The 21,206-nt window shown below is 42.8% G+C and overlaps 1 protein-coding gene across 2 annotated transcripts in view; it reads left to right on the forward strand.

Moving 5' to 3' along the window:
• Positions 1–2,644: 2,644 nt before the first annotated feature.
• The window catches only part of LOC126455670 (sialin-like), a 159,432-nt gene continuing 140,870 nt past the window's right edge, over positions 2,645–21,206 (forward strand). For both annotated transcript variants that reach the window (XM_050091441.1, XM_050091440.1), the window contains exon 1: positions 2,645–2,694. In XM_050091441.1, coding sequence (XP_049947398.1) covers positions 2,682–2,694 — 13 coding nt within the window. In that variant the 5' untranslated portion in view covers positions 2,645–2,681. The remainder of the gene's footprint in view (positions 2,695–21,206) is intronic.

A 21,206-nucleotide genomic window follows, 5' to 3' on the forward strand; every position in this document is an offset into this window, starting at 1 on the left:
TGCTGATTACTAGACTGTGTGCCAAAATCCTCTGTTAAATTCCAGACCTCCTTAAAGTGCTTTCTGCGTTCTTTTCACCTCAGAACATAATTAAAGATCAGTTTGGTGTTAATGTGTGCGGCTTGTATTTATACCATTGTTTAATCAACATTCCTGACTAGCATCTAAAGGTTTAGTCTCAGAGCTTGCCTTTACTTGCATACTCTCATGAATATAGTAGCTGGATATTCAGCCAAAATATCGTAAAAAGATATCATCCGGCTGCAAAGCCGAAACCTCACGGAAAATATTTCAACATTTCATTTGATAATTGTTCTCACTGTCCACTGGAAATGCCAAAGATTCGGGTAATTTTAATGAAACGTCATTGTTTACAATGTAATTATAAGTCTTTAGAGTCACCTGTGGAGATCAGAACGCATAGAAGTAGTTACTTACTGTCAGGTGATATGGAAACGCTAGCGCATCCTTAGTACCTAAATGTTAACATCACCAACGAAAAATTATTAGAAATTGTTGTCTAATTTAAATTAATTTTAGCACTGTTTCGGTGCCCATAACGAACTGTCACTCTGACGTCTTGCTGTGGATCTTGCACTGGTGTGGAACTCCACGGGACATTAAAACAGTGTATTGAACCGGAACTCGAACGTACTACTGGTCAGTAGCAATTACGTATTCCGGTTTTGTTCGAACAAGTTGATACCTCAGCGTGTGTGGTGGGGCGGGATGTGAGGTGAGTTAGAGAAGATTTTCTGCTGGTAGGAGAGGAGTGGATGGGGGGAACTACGTCTGTTACATTTCCCGTAAACATGTAGCCCTAATGTACGGTTTTATGATGATGGCATCCTCGTAGGTGAAATATAACATAGTTCCCCATTCGTATGTCCGGTCGGGAACTATCCATGAAAATGCTGTTATCAGGGAAAATAAATCTGGCGTTTCAAGGGTCGAGGTGTGGGGTGTTAGACCCCTTTATAAGGTAGATGTGTTAGAGAAGGCAAAAAGAGGAAAATATAGGTTGAAGTGAGTATAATGGAGAATAGTGAAGAGCAGTGGCACGAAAAACAGGCTTTTTGTTCAGGTGTGTACAAGGTTATCAACACAAAATCAAGTAAAAGAAATGCAGGAGAAGATCTAATAACGAATAAGAAAACAGTAGTTCGGGAGAGCAGTGTAATGAGCGCATTACCGTTGCCAAGATAGACAAAAAGCCAGTTCCCACCACAATAGTGCAAGTTTATATGCCTTTTAAATCCGCTGACAATAAGGAGATTGAAAGGATGTATGATGAGATAAAAGAAATGACTGAGACAGCGAAGGGAGGCGAAAATTTGATTACGATGGATGACTGGAATTCAGTAGCAGGAAAACGTCGAGGGGAAGAAATAGTAAGAGAACTTGGACTGGGGAAAAGGATGGAAGAGGAAACCGCCTAGTAGAATTTTGCACATAAAATAATTTAATCATTGCAATGAATTGGTTTAAGAGTCATGAAAGAAAGTTGTACACCTGAAAGACACTTGGAGATATCGGAAGGTTCATATAATGCAATGGAAACTGAAGCCTTTGCTGCTGTTTATGCTTCTGCTATTATTCGTTCTATTTATGATGTTTTTACACGAGTACATTCGAAGACTGGAACCAGCAAGGGCGAGAGAAAATTTGACAGACAATTTGAGGAAACTACATTTGTTTATTTTTATTTTAGATGTCCGTGTGTCTTAATTTTTCACGTGTGCTTTCACACTAATTATGTTGAATAGCAACATCAGGAGTAATTTTACTTATATCGCCTGTCTCATTCACTCATGTATCGAAATAATCAATTCCACTCCCAAATAGTGATTCGAGGAATGAAAAAATCAATAAATTTTTTTGTAGGTGTTACATACCTTCAGTTTCTTCTTGACTTTCTTGGTGTACATCGTGTCATCCAGGAAGCTTTGCAGAGGTACTCGAATTTTAGTCCTGTTGCTGATTGTTTTTTGAGCATACCAGTTACTTTGTACGGAATGTTTTCATCATGCTTCTTTTGATCAGATATCTTACGTTTCGTTGCTACTGCAAACGGAAATTTTCTGTTCCTTTTGGTGTTTACCGAATAGACAGTAAATCGGGCAGTATAGTCCATCGTGTTGTTGCGAATAATTTACGTAGTCTACATTCAGCAGATGCTACAAATTAACCCTAAGGCCATTGGAAGAAGGGAGATTGAACTTTTAGCTTCCCTGCGACATCGGGAAAGGGGTGCAATCCGATTTTCATGCAGGTGGGGAAAAGTGACTGAACCAGACGGCCATTCACCCAAAGCCATTTAGCGAAACCATAGAAAAGGTAAATGAGGATTACTTGACTGGGTATGAACCCTGCTACTCCCAAAGAGAGCCCAATGTCTTAGGCAGTGCTCCACTTTTGGCAAGGCGTTTCATCACTAGAGAAGGGTGCGAAGTCGCCCGCGCTTGTGCATATCTGTCTAGGCCGTGGCTGACGGGCTGTGATCCCGGTTATTTATGGCGACGACTTAAGGAATAATGTTCAACGGAAGAGAACAGACCCTTGCAAATCATTTCTAGAGATTAGACACGAGCGCGCCACTTTGCTCTGCCACTGGATGTTGGTCTTCAGTTCTGGCTCCCCACTGTTCAGTTCATCTTGCAAGCTCAGAGGCTCATCGCATCATGGCGTCCGAAGGTATGCTCGTCAGTCGGATTTTAAACATTATCAGGTTGTAACTCATCTACATTGCTAAATTTGCAAGGTTAATCGACTGTGCAACCTAAAATAAGATTCTTTCCTCTGGAATATGCAAGAAGGAACTGTCCGTCCAGTTGCAGCAAAACAAGAGTAGTAAGGCTGTAATCTAATGGAGCTGGTCGCAATGAAGACTTCGTCAAACGGGTAGAGCAGTAAAAGGGAAAATAAAGATTTCAGTTGGCTACATCATAACCTGTTTTGCAGATCGATCATAAGGTGACGATATTTACATAACAAATCATTTTCATTGGTCCCAAATGTGTACATAGGATTTTGTCTCATGGTACAGTATATTTTGTGTATGGTGGTTCTAATGGCTCTGAGCACTATGGGATTTAATATCTGAGGTCGTCAGTCCCCTAGAACTTATAACTACTTAAATCTAACTAACCTAAGGACATCACACACATCCATGCCCGAGACAGGATTCGAACCTGCGACCGTAGCAGTCACGCGGTTCCAGACTGAAGCGCCTAGAACCGCTCGGCCACCGCGGCCGGCCTGGTATATAATGTTTAACGTTTTATCACGAGTCATCCATGTGTTTGTTTCAACCTGTTCTTCACCGTTCGTCTCTGAATATCTGTTACAGTAACAAACACTGAGATGACAAAAGTCAAGCGATACCTGCTAACATCGTGGCGGACCTCCGTTCACCCTATTTTGTGCAGCTGCTTGAAGTTGCATGGACTCAACAAGTCGTTGGGAGTTTCCTGCAGAAATACTGAGCCATACTGCCTTTATAGCTGTTCATAATTCCAAAAGTGTTGCCGGTGCAGGATTTGGTGCACAAACTAGCCTCTCGATTATGTCCCAAAAATATTCGATGGGATTCATGATGGGCTATATGGGTGACAAATCATTCGCTCGGGGGGTCTATCCAGAATGTTCTTCAAACCAATCGCGAGCAATTGTGGCGCATTGTCATCTATAAAAATTCCTTCGTTGTGTGGGAACATGAAGGCCATGAACGGCTGTAAATGGTCCCCAAGTAGGCGAAAATAGCCATTTCCAGTCAATGATCGGTTCAGTTGGACCATAGGTCCCAGTCCATTCCATGTAAAAACAGCCCACATCATTATGGAGCGGCGACCAGCTTGCACAGTGCCTTGTCGACAACTTGGAGTCTGCGCCACACTCGAACCATACCATTAGCTCTTACCATCGGAATCGGGACTCATCTGGCGAGGCCATGGTTTTCCATTCGTCTAGCGTCCAACCGATGTGGTCACGATTAGCTGGCAGTTCTGACGTTAATCTGCTGTTGCCTTGTTTAGCTGTGTACAGACGATATTTTGCTGGGTGTTTGATTATAACTCTCCTACCTTCTAGATTTTGACATCAGCCTTCTGGCTTTCAGTCTTCCCTTTGATTTTAGTATCTTTTAAGATGTTTCATAATTACTGCTGTTTCTTTCATAGGGAAATGATTCCTTGTTCCATCACACTCTGACCCCATCGCTGGAACATACATCCCTTCCAGTTCAGCCGTTTAGTCCTATTCTGTGAAAATGCACAATATCTTTTGTACAGAACACATATTTTTAAGTGTCTATCATCCATCTACTCTTTCTGCTGACAAATAGCATCAGTTTTTTCTACGACTTTCTCTTGTACAACCTGTTTAGATGTCACTTTCATTCACTGTGACTTTGTTTCTTGTCTCTCTTGTTGAATTTACTAAAATAACTGCACCGCTAGCTTTTCATCTGATCTCTACATTCCAGAATTTTCTTCTTTCATTGATAAGTTCGTGTATTTCGAAGGGTATCCGTGACGTTTAATGACAGGTGTATGTGTCTATTCATACTTGAGTAGGAGGTTTAATGCTGTTCCCAAAGAAAAACGCACTGTTTCAATCCTGAATGTCTTATTTCTGAAAGGTATTCGTGAAAGAAATGTGCAGTAAAATGAGTAATTTAAGAAAAATACTTTCTCACACTTCATGCATAGTTACATTTGTCAGTGGTCTGAAATTAAACTCGTGATTACATTTCACACAATTATTGTGACTCAGCACAATTTTAAGCAAAATCGGTTTTCTGCTGGGGCAATACTGCCATTAGAATTCCCATCAGTGACGATACTCTCGGGCGTCGGTAGTAACAACATCCGTTTGCGCTGTTTACTGCCGTTAACATGTCAATAAGGTCGTAGCGAAATGAACACGAAATATGTTCAATTGTTGGTATACTCATTTTTTCATTTGCCCATAGAAGTGATACTGTTTTCAAGCAAAACCTCATTTTGAGCCACTGAAAAATTTTAAAAACGGGTAGTTTTGTATAATGAGTCATGGAAACCATTGAGTGGATGAGAAGTAAACGTTTCTTGTTGAATTTTCACCTTATGATTAAATCATACCTTGATCTTACTTCTTAATTCGAACAACTGGAAGTAATTCCATTGGCATTTGCCTGTAAATATTGTTGAGGGAAAAGCTTTTTTATTCATTACGGTGCATGTCCAGTTCACTGTGAAAAAATACTGACGACGTCCAAGCTGCAAATAGCACATCCATAGCATAAATCGTTTTCGCTTGTTATTGCATATGAGTAAGAATGGTTTTTCTAGATGAAATGGAAGTAATCTGAAACGCAAAATATTAATACGATATAAAAGAGAGACGCCTATAGTGTACGAACTTACCAAGTACCGGTACACTAAAGTAAACAGAAATGTGATTTATGCTGTAAGAGAACAGTAACCAAACAAAATATTTGTGGCAGTTTTTATCGTTGTTTACTTAACTTGTTTTATAGGAGCAATTCAATTATTCCGGCGAACACGAGTTATCTTTTTACGGTATTTCCTTGCACCACAATAAACATCTGTGACAATGGAGTGCGCATACGTAGTTTAGTTAATACGTCTCCTCTGGAGCGCAGAGTACTAACATCTTGTATAACTATGTAACAGGGATTGTAGAACGTATGTTAGATAAGCGGTAACTGTGGCGTACTCACAGTAAATGAACACTCAGTGTTGGCATCCCTGATGGTCGTGTATTTTCAAAGAAATGCAATTATAAGAGTGAACAATGACAGAAGACGCGATGTTGCACATTTCCAAAAGAAGCTCATGACCCCTTGAGCAGGTGTACTGTTTACCTGGCAGTGTGACTCACTAATCAGTTCGTATTTGCTGTGTACAACGGAGTCATATCGACAGTGAAAAACGTGTGCTGACGTATTCGATTTGCTGCTGTCCCTAGCAGTATAGTCGCATTATGCTCATTTTGCGACTGAAAATTTACATAGGAAGAGTGAAGATACCAAAATTTCATCCTGCTGAAACGTACTGTTTTATTACATGTACTTGGCACAACACATTGATTTATTTGTTTGTCCTTTGACAATTTATTGTATGAATTTCGTGCAGCAGAAAGGCGTGAACTTCGAATAGTATTCATCGTTGTACAAATATTGGTACCAGAAGTACTGTGTTAAAGCAGCGCTGCTTCAGTAAAGAACGGGAACAATAATAATGGCCTGAGTGTTATTCCCCATCGGTCTTAAAAACTACTTATGCGACAAACGCATGAATACAGCAATCCCTTCCGGATACTTCTCTGATTTGTCTTTATCTGACATCATTAACAACTAAGACAGTAAATATTTGTTATATCATTGACAATTTTGAGATAAAACAGTTTCCTGTAAATACGTATCCAATTTCTAGCCACGTATACAGTTATATCTTTTTATACACGATTATCAAAGGCACCCAAATAACTTACAGATGTGATTATTAATTGAGAAACAAACGTATAAAATTTATCATTTGAAATTAAAGCTTTCGTAAATTCCACTGTTGAGTTCAGTTCATATTTTGGTTCTCTCAGTACAGACAAATATTTATCATTTTGACATTTTAGCACGGGGGAGAGTGCTATAATTAATGCTATCGGCAATTTAGTGTGTTTTGATTGTTTCAACTTCGGATTTTATTCATGTCTCTAATACAAAAATCTAATCGTGTATGGTCCAGCGTCTTTCATAGCCAAGGTTAGTCATCGCTTTGGCCATCTTTTAGGAAATGTTACACCTGGATAACATTTCACTCCAGGAGTAGAAAGCGCCTACGATTCATAATGTTGAAGGTGTCTAGGCACTCCCATAGAAATTTCTTTCTGTCACAGAGGAAGCTTATTGTACAGAAGCCTGCATATATGACCTCCTTAAAATGAATCAGTAAAATTACTGCAGTCATATTTCTGCTGTCTCTTATTTGCAGAGTCTAAAAATGATATGTGGGCTATAGAGAGTCTTTCGACAAAGTATAATATGAAAAGAGTTAATTGTCGACTATTAATTAGCCGTCAACATAATTTCGTAATAATGTGTGTTAAAATGAACTCAATTTTTTATTTATTTGTTGTATTTATTTATCTTCTAGCTGTCTAACTATTTAACAAATCACATCGTTATTTAATACCTTTACAAATTAAGTATTCTTTTGTTATAGTTACATTCAAGTCTCGGTTCATCTTACTCTTAGTTAATTACCTATTATCGCTCCAAATGAAAGAAATACGTAAACATTGTTATTATTAGCTTTTCTTTTTTGTATGTTATAACACTTTAATGCTGATGATTTTAATAATTGACAGTCGTAATTCGCTAGTAGTAAGTTATATGGTGTCCATCATTGGAAGTAAATAAATAATAGGTCTAGGGATTAACACTGTGGACAAATAACCAATTATAAAAGCGAGTGCAGGCGATTTCTTCCTTCGGCATCAGCTGCTGGTGCACAGGTGCTGAGGCAATCACGTAATGCATTTTCTGTTGCTCGAAGTCTTCACATCTTGAAATTTAGTTATTACTGTCTGTCTCTTGAAAAATATTTTGTCATATAGACATATATTTCTGGCTGTCAGACAGGGTTCGTGATACTGCGTATTGGGCACTGCCCTTTAAGCCATCGTCATTTGCTCAGTCGCGCTACCGCACCACTTCGTACGCATTGCCCCCAAATTTTAACTGTTCGCCACTTCCTGCTGGAATACCCTTTTTTTAACAATTTACGTTCCAGCTTGGGTTTGCCGTCTGATTTATCAGCCGTTTTAGTGAATGACGCGGGGGTTGTCGACAGCGTTTTACTTTTTATCAGCCGAAGCAATGTGGCGAAGGCCATTTAATTTTTAGTTTTGGACCTCCATTTTTATATGTTTTTTTAGCCCTTTCTCTACGTGCCTGTTTTTAGCTGTCTCCTGTTCTGTCCATTGGGACTGACGTATAGTTGTTTCCCTCCTCTCTGTGTTCGTATTCTATAGTTTTGACTTGGGCGCGTATGACCCCAGTTGTTTTTGCGCCCTAAAACAAAACAAAACAAAAAAGTGGGCGAGTTTGACTCTCAGTCGCGAAAGATAGGCTTCGAAAATTAATAAGGTTTAAACTTGCTATTGTATGAAGCTGTGAAATTTTTAACCTTGAATTCCATGTTATCTTAGGAATGAGTGGTTGAATCTTTGCAAAGTTTTGTGCTCTCGTCGTCTGAGAGGTTTTCCAGGATCGGTATCATTTATCACGTATCTCTTAGGATAGAGTAGTTACAAAATATGAGGCCGAGACAGACATACAAGAGAGTTATTCCTTCCGTGATTCTACTCTTCGGTAACTTGCCAAAAGTTTCGTTCTCTATGGTTCGGCAATATTCTTTGATCCAGAAAGACTTATATGGGGAACTTTTATTGCTGCTTCTGTTAAATCCGCGTTCTTAGAAAGCGTCATTATCAGACACAGCCGAGAAAAAGTTAACGGGTGAAATTATTGAGCTGAACTAAGTAACAGGCCAGGAGTTCTCATTTGCTGAGCGTGCTCTTGAAGCAGGCCACAGTAGTACACAATCGCAACTTTAATTCCTAGCAGCCTAAGTGCAATCTATGGTTAAGTAACGAAGGATCATCAGGTGCCTTACAAGCTTCCGAGAGCGGTTCTTAAATTCACCAAAATTTCGAAAGATTTTCTGTCCAATGGTCAGAGCGGCTTTTAACTATGTAGACCAGTACATTTAACCCGTCTTTCAAATACTGGTCACCAAGCCGTGCTCCAAGAGGTATAAAATAGATGTCTACTTTGGCCGCTGCTAACCCAACGTCAACGTTACCAGAACATTTCGGTACCATCCCGTACAATTCGGTGGTCCGCTTGTCGTGCAGTACGATGCCGTGCAATACGGAAGTGCAGCAGATTCACATAACCGGCTAACATAAAGAGCCCATTGCGACTGGCACGCCACCCGCCATAGGCGTTCTGTTAACGCCACTTCTTTCTGGCGACGTCAGTACTTTTTGATTTAACTGGCACAATTTTAAACTGTAATAAGTAATTCTGCCCTATACTGCAATGCTCTTCTTCTTCCCGGTAGCGTTTTTCAACGACAGGGGATCCTTATCCGCATCTGGCTTTAATGCGCTACTTTACTCAACAAAACCTGCCCTCTCTGCTTATAACCTTTTCTGTCTATAACGAATGAATTGTTTCATTCGGACTTATAAATTTAGCTCCTAGGCTGGTTCGGGATCTTGCTGAAACCATAAAAACAATGCTCATGTTGTCAGTTTTCCTCAGTTTCCTTTCTCAACTAATTTAAAGAGTTTAGCTGTTTTAGAGTATTTTAAATTATTTAAATTCCAAAGCATGTGCCATCTCCCTCAGCTAAACGGCAGTCAGCCCGTTCCAGCTTCTCCAAAATGTTTATAGAAGAGAGCTGATTCGTTCCCTTCAACGTCAAGCAAGGGAGATTAAATTAACACACAGGCTACAGAGAAAGACAGACAGTGAAACGTTATGCAAGATCTGCACAAGGACATCAAGGCCTACCAGCGCACTCCTTCTTTACAGCCTGGCAACCATAACATCCAGATGTTTGTCAGGCTGTCGTCCGTCAGTGAGTTAACTGTGAGACCTTGAAGTGAAATAGCAGCTGAGACAACGTACAGTAATAGAACTCCTTCGTATCTATTTTCTTCTAGAGTCGGTTTCCCTCAGACTGTGATAATAGCATTATACTAATCAGTTTTTAATAGTGTCCTGAACTTCGGTAGCCATTTGTTCTTGAGACTGATGATTATGTCGAAGTGTATACCATATAATCGGCGCTAATATAGGAATTAACTGGCTGTGTAACTGCATAAGCTCTAGCACACAATAGTCAAACAATAGTGATATAGGTTTTACAGCGGCAAGACAAGCCATCGTGTACGACATTGCAGACATATGTTGCGACCGAGGGAGTTGGGGTCACTTTATGTGCAGGAGGCCGAGCATGGAGTGTGGAAGGGTGGTCCAAACTACGCACAGATGCATTAGTGACACAGGGGTATATGTAATAACGTGTGTTTGCCTACATAAGTAACAGAATTATAAGGTTGTCTGTGTCAGACTGAGCATGGAGTGTGGAAGAGTGGTCACACTACGCACAGATGCTTTAGTGACACCGGGGTATCTGTAATAACGTGTGTTTGCCTAGATGAGTAACAGAGTTATAAGGTTGTCTCAGTGTGTCAGACTGCGATCGGGCATCAGCGCGAGCTGCAAGGAATTGCTTCTGAGCCCCGCCAGTGAGCTGTGACATCGGAGCTGCAGGTCAATGAGCGGCAGCCGTGTTGTGGAGGCGGCAGTGTGGGGACAGCTGAACGGCTCCCGCCCCTGTTTCTGCGGTACAGTGCGGCCCTTACACCTCAGCTCTCTCACAGGCACCACGTCATGCGCTCAGCCGAGGATAGCCGACTGTGTGGTACAGGACGTCGGTTGTTGTGAGTACGTTGGTTGTTGTGAGGACGTCGGTTGTTGTGAGGACTAGGCCCTGGTCGTCCATCATGGTTTTACCAAGACTGCAGTAGATGTTCACGAGTTGGCCAGGTGGCTGCGCAAATGCGCAACACCTGGACAGTGTGCAGATGACATTTTGCAGATCATCCGCGGTTGACCGTCAATGGGAGGGGTGCTGGCAGCATGCCAGTCAAACTCAATAGATCATCATTCTATCTCTTCTGGCAACACGTACAGAATGGTGGCACGACCGAATGTTTCTCTGGCCTCCTTCATTTGAAGAGCCGAGCCCACGCCCATGACGCGGTGGCTCCGGGTGCATGATCGAACTGGCCCTCGATAAAATAAATAAATGTCGGGTGACTAGGGCCTCTCGTCGGGTAGACCGTTCGCCGGATGCAAGTCTTTCGATTTGACGCCACTTCGGCGATTTGCGCGTCGATGGGGATGAAACGATAATGATTAGGACAACACAACACCCAGTCCCTGAGCGGAGAAAATCTCCGCCCAGCTGGGAATCGAACCCGGGCCCTTGGGATTGACATTCTGTTGCTCTGACCACACAGCTACCCGGGGGGGGGGGGGGGGGGGCGACGGCCTCGATTATTCGTCTCGTCAGTGTTACTTGCCTCTGCGGGTGATGGTTCAATAATTATTCAGGCTCGCCGAACTCGGGACTTTCAGCAACGTTTGACTATTGCAGTTGCGCTCAGGCGCTTGAAGTTAGAGAGTGCTACGTCATACTGCCCTGCTACGCCGTATTGTGGCGTTTACCCTTTTGCTACCCTCGTTGGGGGATTGTGTGGCAATGCTCGCCTGGTACCCTGTCTTCCGCTACATGGGCAGTACGCCGTGTGGACATTCCAATTGGCACACTGACCCCGAGCTGGCTTCCTCCGCTCTGAGCTTGTGTGGTAGAACTTTAAAAAAATTAGGCTTATACACTGATTTTTTTCTGCGGCGCAACACGCCTCAAACGGTTCAAATGGCTCTGAGAGAGCCACTCTTCACTCTTCAAATGGTTCAAATGGCTCTGAGAACTATGGGACTTAACATCTGAGGTCATCAGTCCCCTAGAACTTAGAACTACTTAAACCTAACTAACCTAAGGACATCACATATATCAATGCCCGATGCAGGATTCGAACCTGCGACCGTAGCGGTTCCAGACTGTAGCGTCTAGAACCGCTCGGCCACACCGGCCGGCCAACACTCCTCCCTTCTTCCAATAATTTCGTCCCAAATTTTGCCTTTGATCGTTCTCTGCAGAGATTTACATATACACGGTGAACATTAATAAAACCGACAAACTGCAGGGGCGGTTTACTGACTGGGAATAGAGGAAGAAAGGTCCTACGAAGATGTATTCCGAAATGCATCAGCCACGGTAGATGACGCTGACGGATGACACTTCCTCGACCATTTGACGTGTGTTCTTTGTGTGTTTCAGGCTATGTAAATGACGCAGCTAACTGCAAGCAGCAGAATGGTCCGGTATTCATATAGAGAGCAAACCGAGATGGTGTTGTATACAGGCAATCAGATGGAAACGGTCGAGAGGCAGCACCTAAAAAGTACCCTCATGGACACCAACCCCATCACGCAACATTTAAAGCCCATTTCTAGCGTTTGTGTCATCATGGGTCCTTACAGACAAACGAACGAAGGTGCAGGGAGGCTGCGGACTGTGCGTCCGCCAGATTTGGAGGACCAGGTTCTAGAAGACACTGAGACGAACAAGCTCCAGGCAGGTAGCCCGCCAACATGATGTAAGCCAAAGTACGATTATGTGTACCCCACTTGACATTGCATCCCTTGGAGGCCACTTTGAACGTATGTTTTGAGGTGGATGCGACAGAGTTCTGAACTGTATTCTGGGACGATTTGTTGTCGTCGCACACACACCGTCCATTTCCGGACACATGTTCATAGGCCTTATTTTCCTCCATTTCCAGTCACGAATACGTCCCTGTATTTCGTCGGTTTTATTAATGTTCACCCTGTATAATTGCACACTGTGATTACTCACTAATATTTTTGCTCATATGATCTGACCAATATGGAACTTTTTTGTTTCCTAATTCTATAGCATATAGATTTGGTTTACTGAACCCATTTCAAAGTTACACTATATTATTCTTATTTCCGATACTACGTCCCGTCAGAAATTTACAATTTTCCTTATTCTATGGTTCAAATGGCTCTGAGCACTATGTGACTTAACATCTGAGGTCATCAGTCCCCTACACCTTAGAACTACTTAAACCTAACTAACCTAAGGACATCACACAGACCAGCCGGAGTTCTAGGCGCTACAGTCTGGAGCCGAACGACCGCTGCGGTCGCAGGTTCGAATCCTGCCTCGGGCATGGATGTGTGTGATGTCCTTAGGTTAGTTAGGTTTAATTAGTTCTAAGTTCTAGGCGACTGATGACCTCAGAAGTTAAGTCGCATAGTGCTCAGAGCCATTTGAACCATTTTTTGACATCACACACATCCATGCCCGAGGCAGGATTCGAACCTGCGACCGTAGCGGTCGCGCGATTCCAGACTGAAGCGCCTAGACAGTCTGGAGCCGAGCGACCGCTACGGTCGCAGGTTCGAATCCTGCCACGGGCATGGATGTGTGTGATGTCCTTAGGCTAGTTAGGTTTAATTAGTTCTAAGTTCTAGGCGACTGATGACCTCAGAAGTTAAGTCGCATAGTGCTCAGAGCCATTTGAACCATTTTTTTGAAGCGCCTAGAACCGCTCGGCCACCAGCGGCCTGCCTGATTCTATGCTTTCCGGGTTATGTCAGTTAACCATTCAACAGATACCTGATATATCAGCAGGTCCAGAGAATAGATACTTCTATACCTGAGACAAATGTAAAGTACGCAAGCCCGATGGTTAGCCGTGCAGTCTAACGTACTGCTTTCCGGGCAGGAAGGTGTGCCGGCCCCCGGCACAAATCCACCTGGCGGATTAGTGTCGAGGTTCGGTGTGCTGGCCCCTCTGTGGATGGTTTTTAAGGCGGCTTTCCATCTGCCTCGGCGAATGCGGGCTGGTTCCTATTATTCCACCTCAGTTACACTATTGGTGATTGCTGCGCAAACACTGTCTCCACGTACGCCTACACCAAAATTACTCTACCACGCAAACACTTGGGGCTACACTTGTCTGGTGTGAGACGTTCCCGGCGGGGGGGGGGGGGGGGGGGGGGGGACGGAGGTGCTGGAGGGGTGGGGGAGGGAGGTGCTCCACTGGGGGCCGAACCGCACAATAACCCTGGGTTCGGTATGGGGAGGCGGTGAGGTGAGTGGACTGCTGTGACTTGTTGTGGGGTTGTGAACCGCTATCCATATAGATGTATACGTAGATTCAGAACTATAATCTAGACAGTGTAAGAAGATCCCTGCCAGCTTGCAGCGCTGTTGCCCACTTTCAACTGCGAAGCACGAATGGCTGCAGGTGGAAACAGTCTATAGAGCCCAGGCAACATTGTGGCGATGTCATAAGATGTTTACAAAGTCGCGTAACGTTATTGGTTAACCTTCTGTGGGCGCGGTGTTATTCGCAACGAGATCGGGTACGGTGTATCAAATTTATCATGTCGCTTATTCACCTGATTATTTACTGAATTTCATTAACAAAACACACAATAAATTAAAAATATCTTTAAAGAAAGACAGAGAAGACAAAAGAGCACAACAGCAATAGAAATAGTTTTCATTCAGATTTCTTTTCTTCAGTGTTGGACTGTGGTAACAAATGATAACATCGCCTTTTTTCACTTGCTTCTTTATTACATTTCACTAATTAAGCTCATTATAAATGACAAATACCTTTACAGAAAGGCAAAGATGACATTGTAACACAATAACAATGGTGCCATTACTTACTCAGTTGTGTTATCGTCACTTTTGGACTGTGGCAATATACACTCCTGGAAATTGAAATGAGAACACCGTGAATTCATTGTCCCAGGAAGGGGAAACTTTATTGACACATTCCTGGGGTCAGATACATCACATGATCACACTGACAGAACCACAGGCACATAGACACAGACAACAGAGCATGCACAATGTCGGCACTAGTACAGTGTATATCCACCTTTCGCAGCAATGCAGGCTGCTATTCTCCCATGGAGACGATCGTAGAGATGCTGGATGTAGTCCTGTGGAACGACTTGCCATGCCATTTCCACCTGGCGCCTCAGTTGGACCAGCGTTCGTGCTGGACGTGCAGACCGCGTGAGACGACGCTTCATCCAGTCCCAAACATGCTCAATGGGGGACAGATCCGGAGATCTTGCTGGCCAGGGTAGTTGACTTACACCTTCTAGAGCACGTTGGGTGGCACGGGATACATGCGGACGTGCATTGTCCTGTTGGAACAGCAAGTTCCCTTGCCGGTCTAGGAATGGTAGAACGATGGGTTCGATGACGGTTTGGATGTACCGTGCACTATTCAGTGTCCCCTCGACGATCACCAGTGGTGTACGGCCAGTGTAGGAGATCGCTCCCCACACCATGATGCCGGGTGTTGGCCCTGTGTGCCTCGGTCGTATGCAGTCCTGATTGTGGCGCTCACCTGCACGGCGCCAAACACGCATACGACCATCATTGGCACCAAGGCAGAAGCGACTCTCATCGCTGAAGACGACACGTCTCCATTCGCCCCTCCATTCACGCCTGTCGCGACGCCACTGGAGGCGGGCTGCACGATGTTGGGGCGTGAGCGGAAGACGGCCTAACGGTATGCGGGACCGTAGCCCAGCTTCATGGAGACGGTTGCGAATGGTCCTCGCCGATACCCCAGGAGCAACAGTGTCCCTAATTTGCTGGGAAGTGGCGGTGCGGTCCCCTACGGCACTGCGTAGGATCCTACAGTCTTGGCGTGCATCCGTGCGTCGCTGCGGTCCGGTCCCAGGTCGACGGGCACGTGCACCTTCCGCCGACCACTGGCGACAACATCGATGTACTGTGGAGACCTCACGCCCCACGTGCTGAGCAATTCGGCGGTACGTCCACCCGGCCTCCCGCATGCCCACTATACGCCCTCGCTCAAAGTCCGTCAACTGCACATACGGTTCACGTCCACGCTGTCGCGGCATGCTACCAGTGTTAAAGACTGCGATGGAGCTCCGTATGCCACGGCAAACTGGCTGACACTGACGGCGGCGGTGCACAAATGCTGCGCAGCTAGCGCCATTCGACGGCCAACACCGCGGTTCCTGGTGTGTCCGCTGTGCCGTGCGTGTGATCATTGCTTGTACAGCCCTCTCGCAGTGTCCGGAGCAAGTATGGTGGGTCTGACACACCGGTGTCAATGTGTTCTTTTTTCCATTTCCAGGAGTGTATGAGGATTTTTACCACAGTTAGAACAAAAAAGTTCAATGTGCATCAAACGGATTGGTATTTGACAAATTTTGCAACAATATTTTGTCACTCTTTTTCTTACTGTGCACGTATTACACCCTCTCCTCTTGCTTGCATTTGTTTTTTCTCCTTTTCTGCTTTCGTCTTCTGCTTCATCTTCACACGTTGGCCTATAATGTTGTAGCCTCAGTTTAAGATCCCTGTGAACTTCTGTGGTGTCCAAACTTCTTCGAACCAAGTAAGGTAGAACTAATGTGTAAGATAGTTGTTTCAGGAATCCTTTTCTTCCGATACAATAGTCATGGTTGCCACAATAGATTACTTGTGCATTGATTCCACTCATATTGTACACTGCAAAAAATATAACTGTGGTCCAATGGCGCACGTTTCTTGTAACACTGTACGAAGAGGTCAACTTATCCGTAGTGTCGACTCCACCTTTGGTGCTATTATAAATTGTTACAATCGATGGCTTTAATTGATCTCCACTGTCAGCATCTACCGATTTATCGTCATGCAAACTTGATGCCAGGATCACACACTTCCCCTTTCTAGGAACTTAGGAAACTAGATTACATCCTTTCTTGAAGCCTAAAAGTGAACTGTTGGCAGCTCTTCCTTTACTGGTAGCAAAAACTCCGGAGGAATCTCACGCTTGTTTTTCTTCATAGTTCCATCAAAAAAAAGATTTCTCCTTCGTTACTCTTCTATCCAGCCAATACTAGTAAACCAATTGCCTGCGGTCACATTTCGACCTGGTTGATAAATAGATTCACATAGTCACAGAATAACATTGGAAGGTTTATTGCTTATGTGATATAATCGTTCTGGTTGCAACCCAGCGTATATTTCCAAATTATATAGGTAAAATACTTGGGAATCCACAAGAGCATATATCTTAATCCTATATTTGTTTGGCTTGCTAGGTATATATTGGCGAAAACTGCACCTTCCACCTTCTACTGTAACGTTGTCTCCGAGGGTATAGGATTTCTGCCAGTTATGTACAGTCGTGCTCAAAAGTATCCGAACGACCTGAATTGCATTTCGCCTGATTCGCATGCAAACCGCATAATGCAGCTGTCTAGCAGGTCCTCTAATCGCTCCTTGGTACAGTCGTTTGACTATTGAAAATGGTTCCAACAAGTCACTACTAGAAAACTCTGCCCTGTATCCCAATAATTCAAGATGTAAAGTAATATCACGATACTACAAATATTAGGGAACACCTTAGCACAGATAAGACTGTCCTTAAGGCTTGTAAGCTCACATTTATTACAATAAATAACACACGTGAAATTCTATCACTCTCATTATTACGTCAGATAGGTAATGCACGTAGTAAGTTCGTCGTATTCATGATTTCCTCTTCAAAGTAACATACCGTACTTGTTATTTAACACAAAACGACATTAAAAACTTAAGTTATTCACGAGCAGCTAGTTGAGAATATGTATGAACTTCAAATGACACGACGAACCGTCTCGTTCTGCATATGGATTCAAACCCAGGTCATGCAGACTAAGATTTCGTGACTGACGGAAACTAACAGTCATTCCTGACTATGCGTACAGAGAGTGATAAACCTCAATTTTAGACAGTATCAGTTAGCAAATATCAACTTTAAATTACATAACGTAAACATTTTTAACGGACGCGAATTCCTACCCAGCATCTATTGTCCCTGTTAACGAACTACGAGAGATGTTAAATATTGCTTCTTCACAAGTAACTTACTTGAAATGCCGTGAGGTAAAGCTTTGTGTTGGACAGGGATTCAAACCCAGAACCTAATCGGATTGTTATCGAAGCACAATCAACTGTGACATATCGGATTTTCTCGGCAGTAGCTAGATGTTTTAACTGAAATGACGAGACGTAACATTAATTTTTTCCTTCCTCGGACTCCAACCCGGCACCCATCGCTGTTATATTCTAGAGAATACGAACGTTAAATATGGGTTTGTTACACCAGCAGCGACGTGTGAGAATGTTTGAAATAGAAATAACATGAAGAAGAGTTCAGTGCTGACTGGGAATCGAATCCCACATATATCGTTGTTGACTACACACAAAGAGACGTCAGCTACCGAATTTTTCTCCACCAGGAGCTCGAAATAACATCCTTGAACTTACAGTCATCTCTCAAATAGTTCTGTGTCGCACTGGGAGTCTAGAACGTCAGATATCGTTAGTGTTGACAACGAATGAAAATGCATTAAAAATCAAAATTATTATTCACCAGCAGATAGGTGTTCTCATGCTAGAGCTTGATGATACATAATGAAAACTTTAGTGCTGGGGAAGGATTCGAACCCATCCACGTGCAGTATGTGGAGATGTTGAGAAATGTGCAGTTTTGAACAAACAACAAATAGTAGTCGAACTGCATTGTCACGAAGGGATCAAATTCCGCTTTAAGGGCGGTCTGAGTAGAATTCCCAGTTCAGAACCAATTTTATCGACATATAGAAGCTCAAATAAAAGAAGGAATAAGTGTCCTGTGACCCTACATAGCGTTTGTTTCGTTACTAGAAACAAATAACTAGTATAAGAAAGGTTACTGGCGATAGAGTTCCCACATTTCGCCACTCCTGACTTTATGTTTAATGTGAATTTCAGACCACAATGCCATTATACCTTCTTCACTTGGCGTAGCCAGAAGAGAATAGAATCTGTCTCTCCCTATTAAAAATCATAGGCAGAAGTTAGAATCGAACTGAGACCATTATGATAAGAACATAGTCTCAATCCACCAGACCACCAAATCATCTTCCCTGTGGTTAATTTTCCTATCATAGCGCCGTTACGACACACTCGATGAGAATTCTGACACACAGGCTCCCTGTAGTGGTTTGCAGTATGTTCAGTACATTCATGTACTTGGTTAACCGAATCGCCATGAACTAGCTACCTCGGCTACCCAGTGCATACATTTGACTCTATTTTGTAAACACCGAAATAAAATCACGTAATTACCATCACCACAGAACTGCCAACAGTGGAGGATGCAGAAATTTTAAATAGGAAGTGTTCCTTTCCATTTGAGCTACTCTGCTGCGCGTTCTGTTTGTTGAAAACGTTGTGCAGTGCAAAAGAACAGCTGTAACTGTCGGTCTCTCGGAAGTCTAGATCCGGCCATATGCATTATCTCACAGCACTGTGGAATTGGGAAGTTCTGGAGGAACTGTTGTTGACTTCTGGAGGTGCAGTAGCTATATGGGAGCTGGTAGCGTAATGGTAAGCATTGAGGGCCATAGATAAGACGTCGCTGGTTCTGTTATATTCGTTGCTACATATTTTTAAAAAGCAATTCTGCTGTTTTCTGAAGTTATCAGTTTAATGAAACTTCAAACTTAATGCCCTTCACTTCTCACCCCAAAACGCCGCATGTGGAAAAAGGCTAACTTCTGCGTCATTTTGTTCTTTTCAGGTTTAATAGACTTCCAAGCAGCAGATGCATCTCGAAGCTTTTGTATTATGTATGGGGAAACCGCAACGTGCCAAAATAGCCAGAAAAGTATTTTCTACGTAAGCTGTCGTCTGGTAGCGGCATTTTATTCTTCTTCAAACATTGTGTAACAGCTTTAACTCAGAACAAGTTTTCTACTTGCATGTAATCAATAAACTGCACGTGCTTTGTCAGACTGTCATAGATAAGTTTCATGTCATAGATAAAATCAGAGAATTCGCATATATCGTTGATGATTAATTTCTCTCTCATGTTTAGTATTGTTTTAACAACACTGAAAGAAACCTTACGAAAATTGTGCACTGTATTATAAGAAATCAAATAAAACTACCCATGACAATCTTACGACGAATGTGTGTTTTTATAAAACTGAGTATCTGTACACAAGCGAGCTTCTATTGGCACGAATTAGATACATACTACTCGCTTAGATTCCGATTGGATCCGTGTATAATTGGTATCCTTTGTCATACTCAACAGGTATGCAAATGTGACATGTCATAAACAAAGTTACGTATTCCTAGGAACCCAAAGTTTGCTTGTCAATAGCGGAAAGAGGCGTTACCTGTTGTGCAGCATTGTAAATTTTCACTATTGCACTAGGAGCTGGAAGTAATTTCTTGCGATTTCGTTATCGATGTTTGATCTGACTGTTTGTAGCTCTTTCACAGAAGGGATAAAAACGTTTCTCTCTGTGAGACTGGAACCGCCAACCATACCAGACGCTTATTGACAGGTGATCACATCAGCACACAGCTAGCGAAGAGTTATGTGCAGTTAATTCCTTTTACGAGGGCAATAGGAACTAGAACTCGTAAACCGCTGTTTGAGGGACGAGATTAGTTGCGATTTCTACGTGCAACGGCTTTCCTGGGCTGAAAACCGTAAATTTACAATCTTTTGTTACGCCTCAAGCGATAATAACTCAGATTATGCAATGGAAATGACATGAAAAATCAAGTGAACTTTGAGGCTTAATTCCATACACACCAGGAAGTAACTCGTCGATCATAGCGTTGCCAAACATACCTTGCCTTGTTGCCAAATCTCAGTTACAGTACCAGCAGCAAGAGGACGAACTTACGTGACCCTAGAGCGGGCTGGAACGTGACCATAGGTGGCGTCACAAACACGCGGCTGCTACGGCTTGGAATACGTAATGCGTCTGATTCGCGCTTCTGTAACTAGCTTTAGGGACTGGAGCGTAGTTACTAATAATACTCAGAACTGACTACAAACTAAGAATCATATATCAGTATCTCTCATAGTTGTTTTTATATTTCTTTCGTAACTGTACTCAAAACTAAAAAACTCATTTACAGACGTTGTCGTGCCTCGCCGATAGTCTAGGACACCAAAGAAATAAAAATAAAAAAATAATGTGTCAGAGAGAGAGAGAGAGAGAGAGAGAGAGAGAGAGAAATAAAAAGAATGAGAGAGGGGGTAAAAAATTGTTGTAAAGAGATTGAATATAAAGAAATCTTTCATTAAAATGACACGTTCTGCATCATTGCAAAATGTCTTATTAATGAACTATGGAACAAGTATTAATCCAATCTAATCTAATCTAATCTAATCATATTGCTGTCTAGCCGTGAAGAGTCATGAATTACCGAAATATTCGCGAATATCAGTAACCAAATCTTAATTTGAAGATAAAAGACGACAGTTTTGTAATAAACCGGGACTCCTATCAAGACCCTTTCTTCCCTGTCAACTAACCACGGAAGATGTCTGATATACCTCCATTCAGAATTAACAAAGTGTGTATGCATTTAAAGATGAAGCGCATGATGTGAAGTTCTGTGACGGAGATACGAACCCCAACACGTAAT

This window comes from Schistocerca serialis, chromosome 2 (assembly GCF_023864345.2).
Source record: "Schistocerca serialis cubense isolate TAMUIC-IGC-003099 chromosome 2, iqSchSeri2.2, whole genome shotgun sequence".
NCBI lineage: Eukaryota > Metazoa > Arthropoda > Insecta > Orthoptera > Acrididae > Schistocerca > Schistocerca serialis.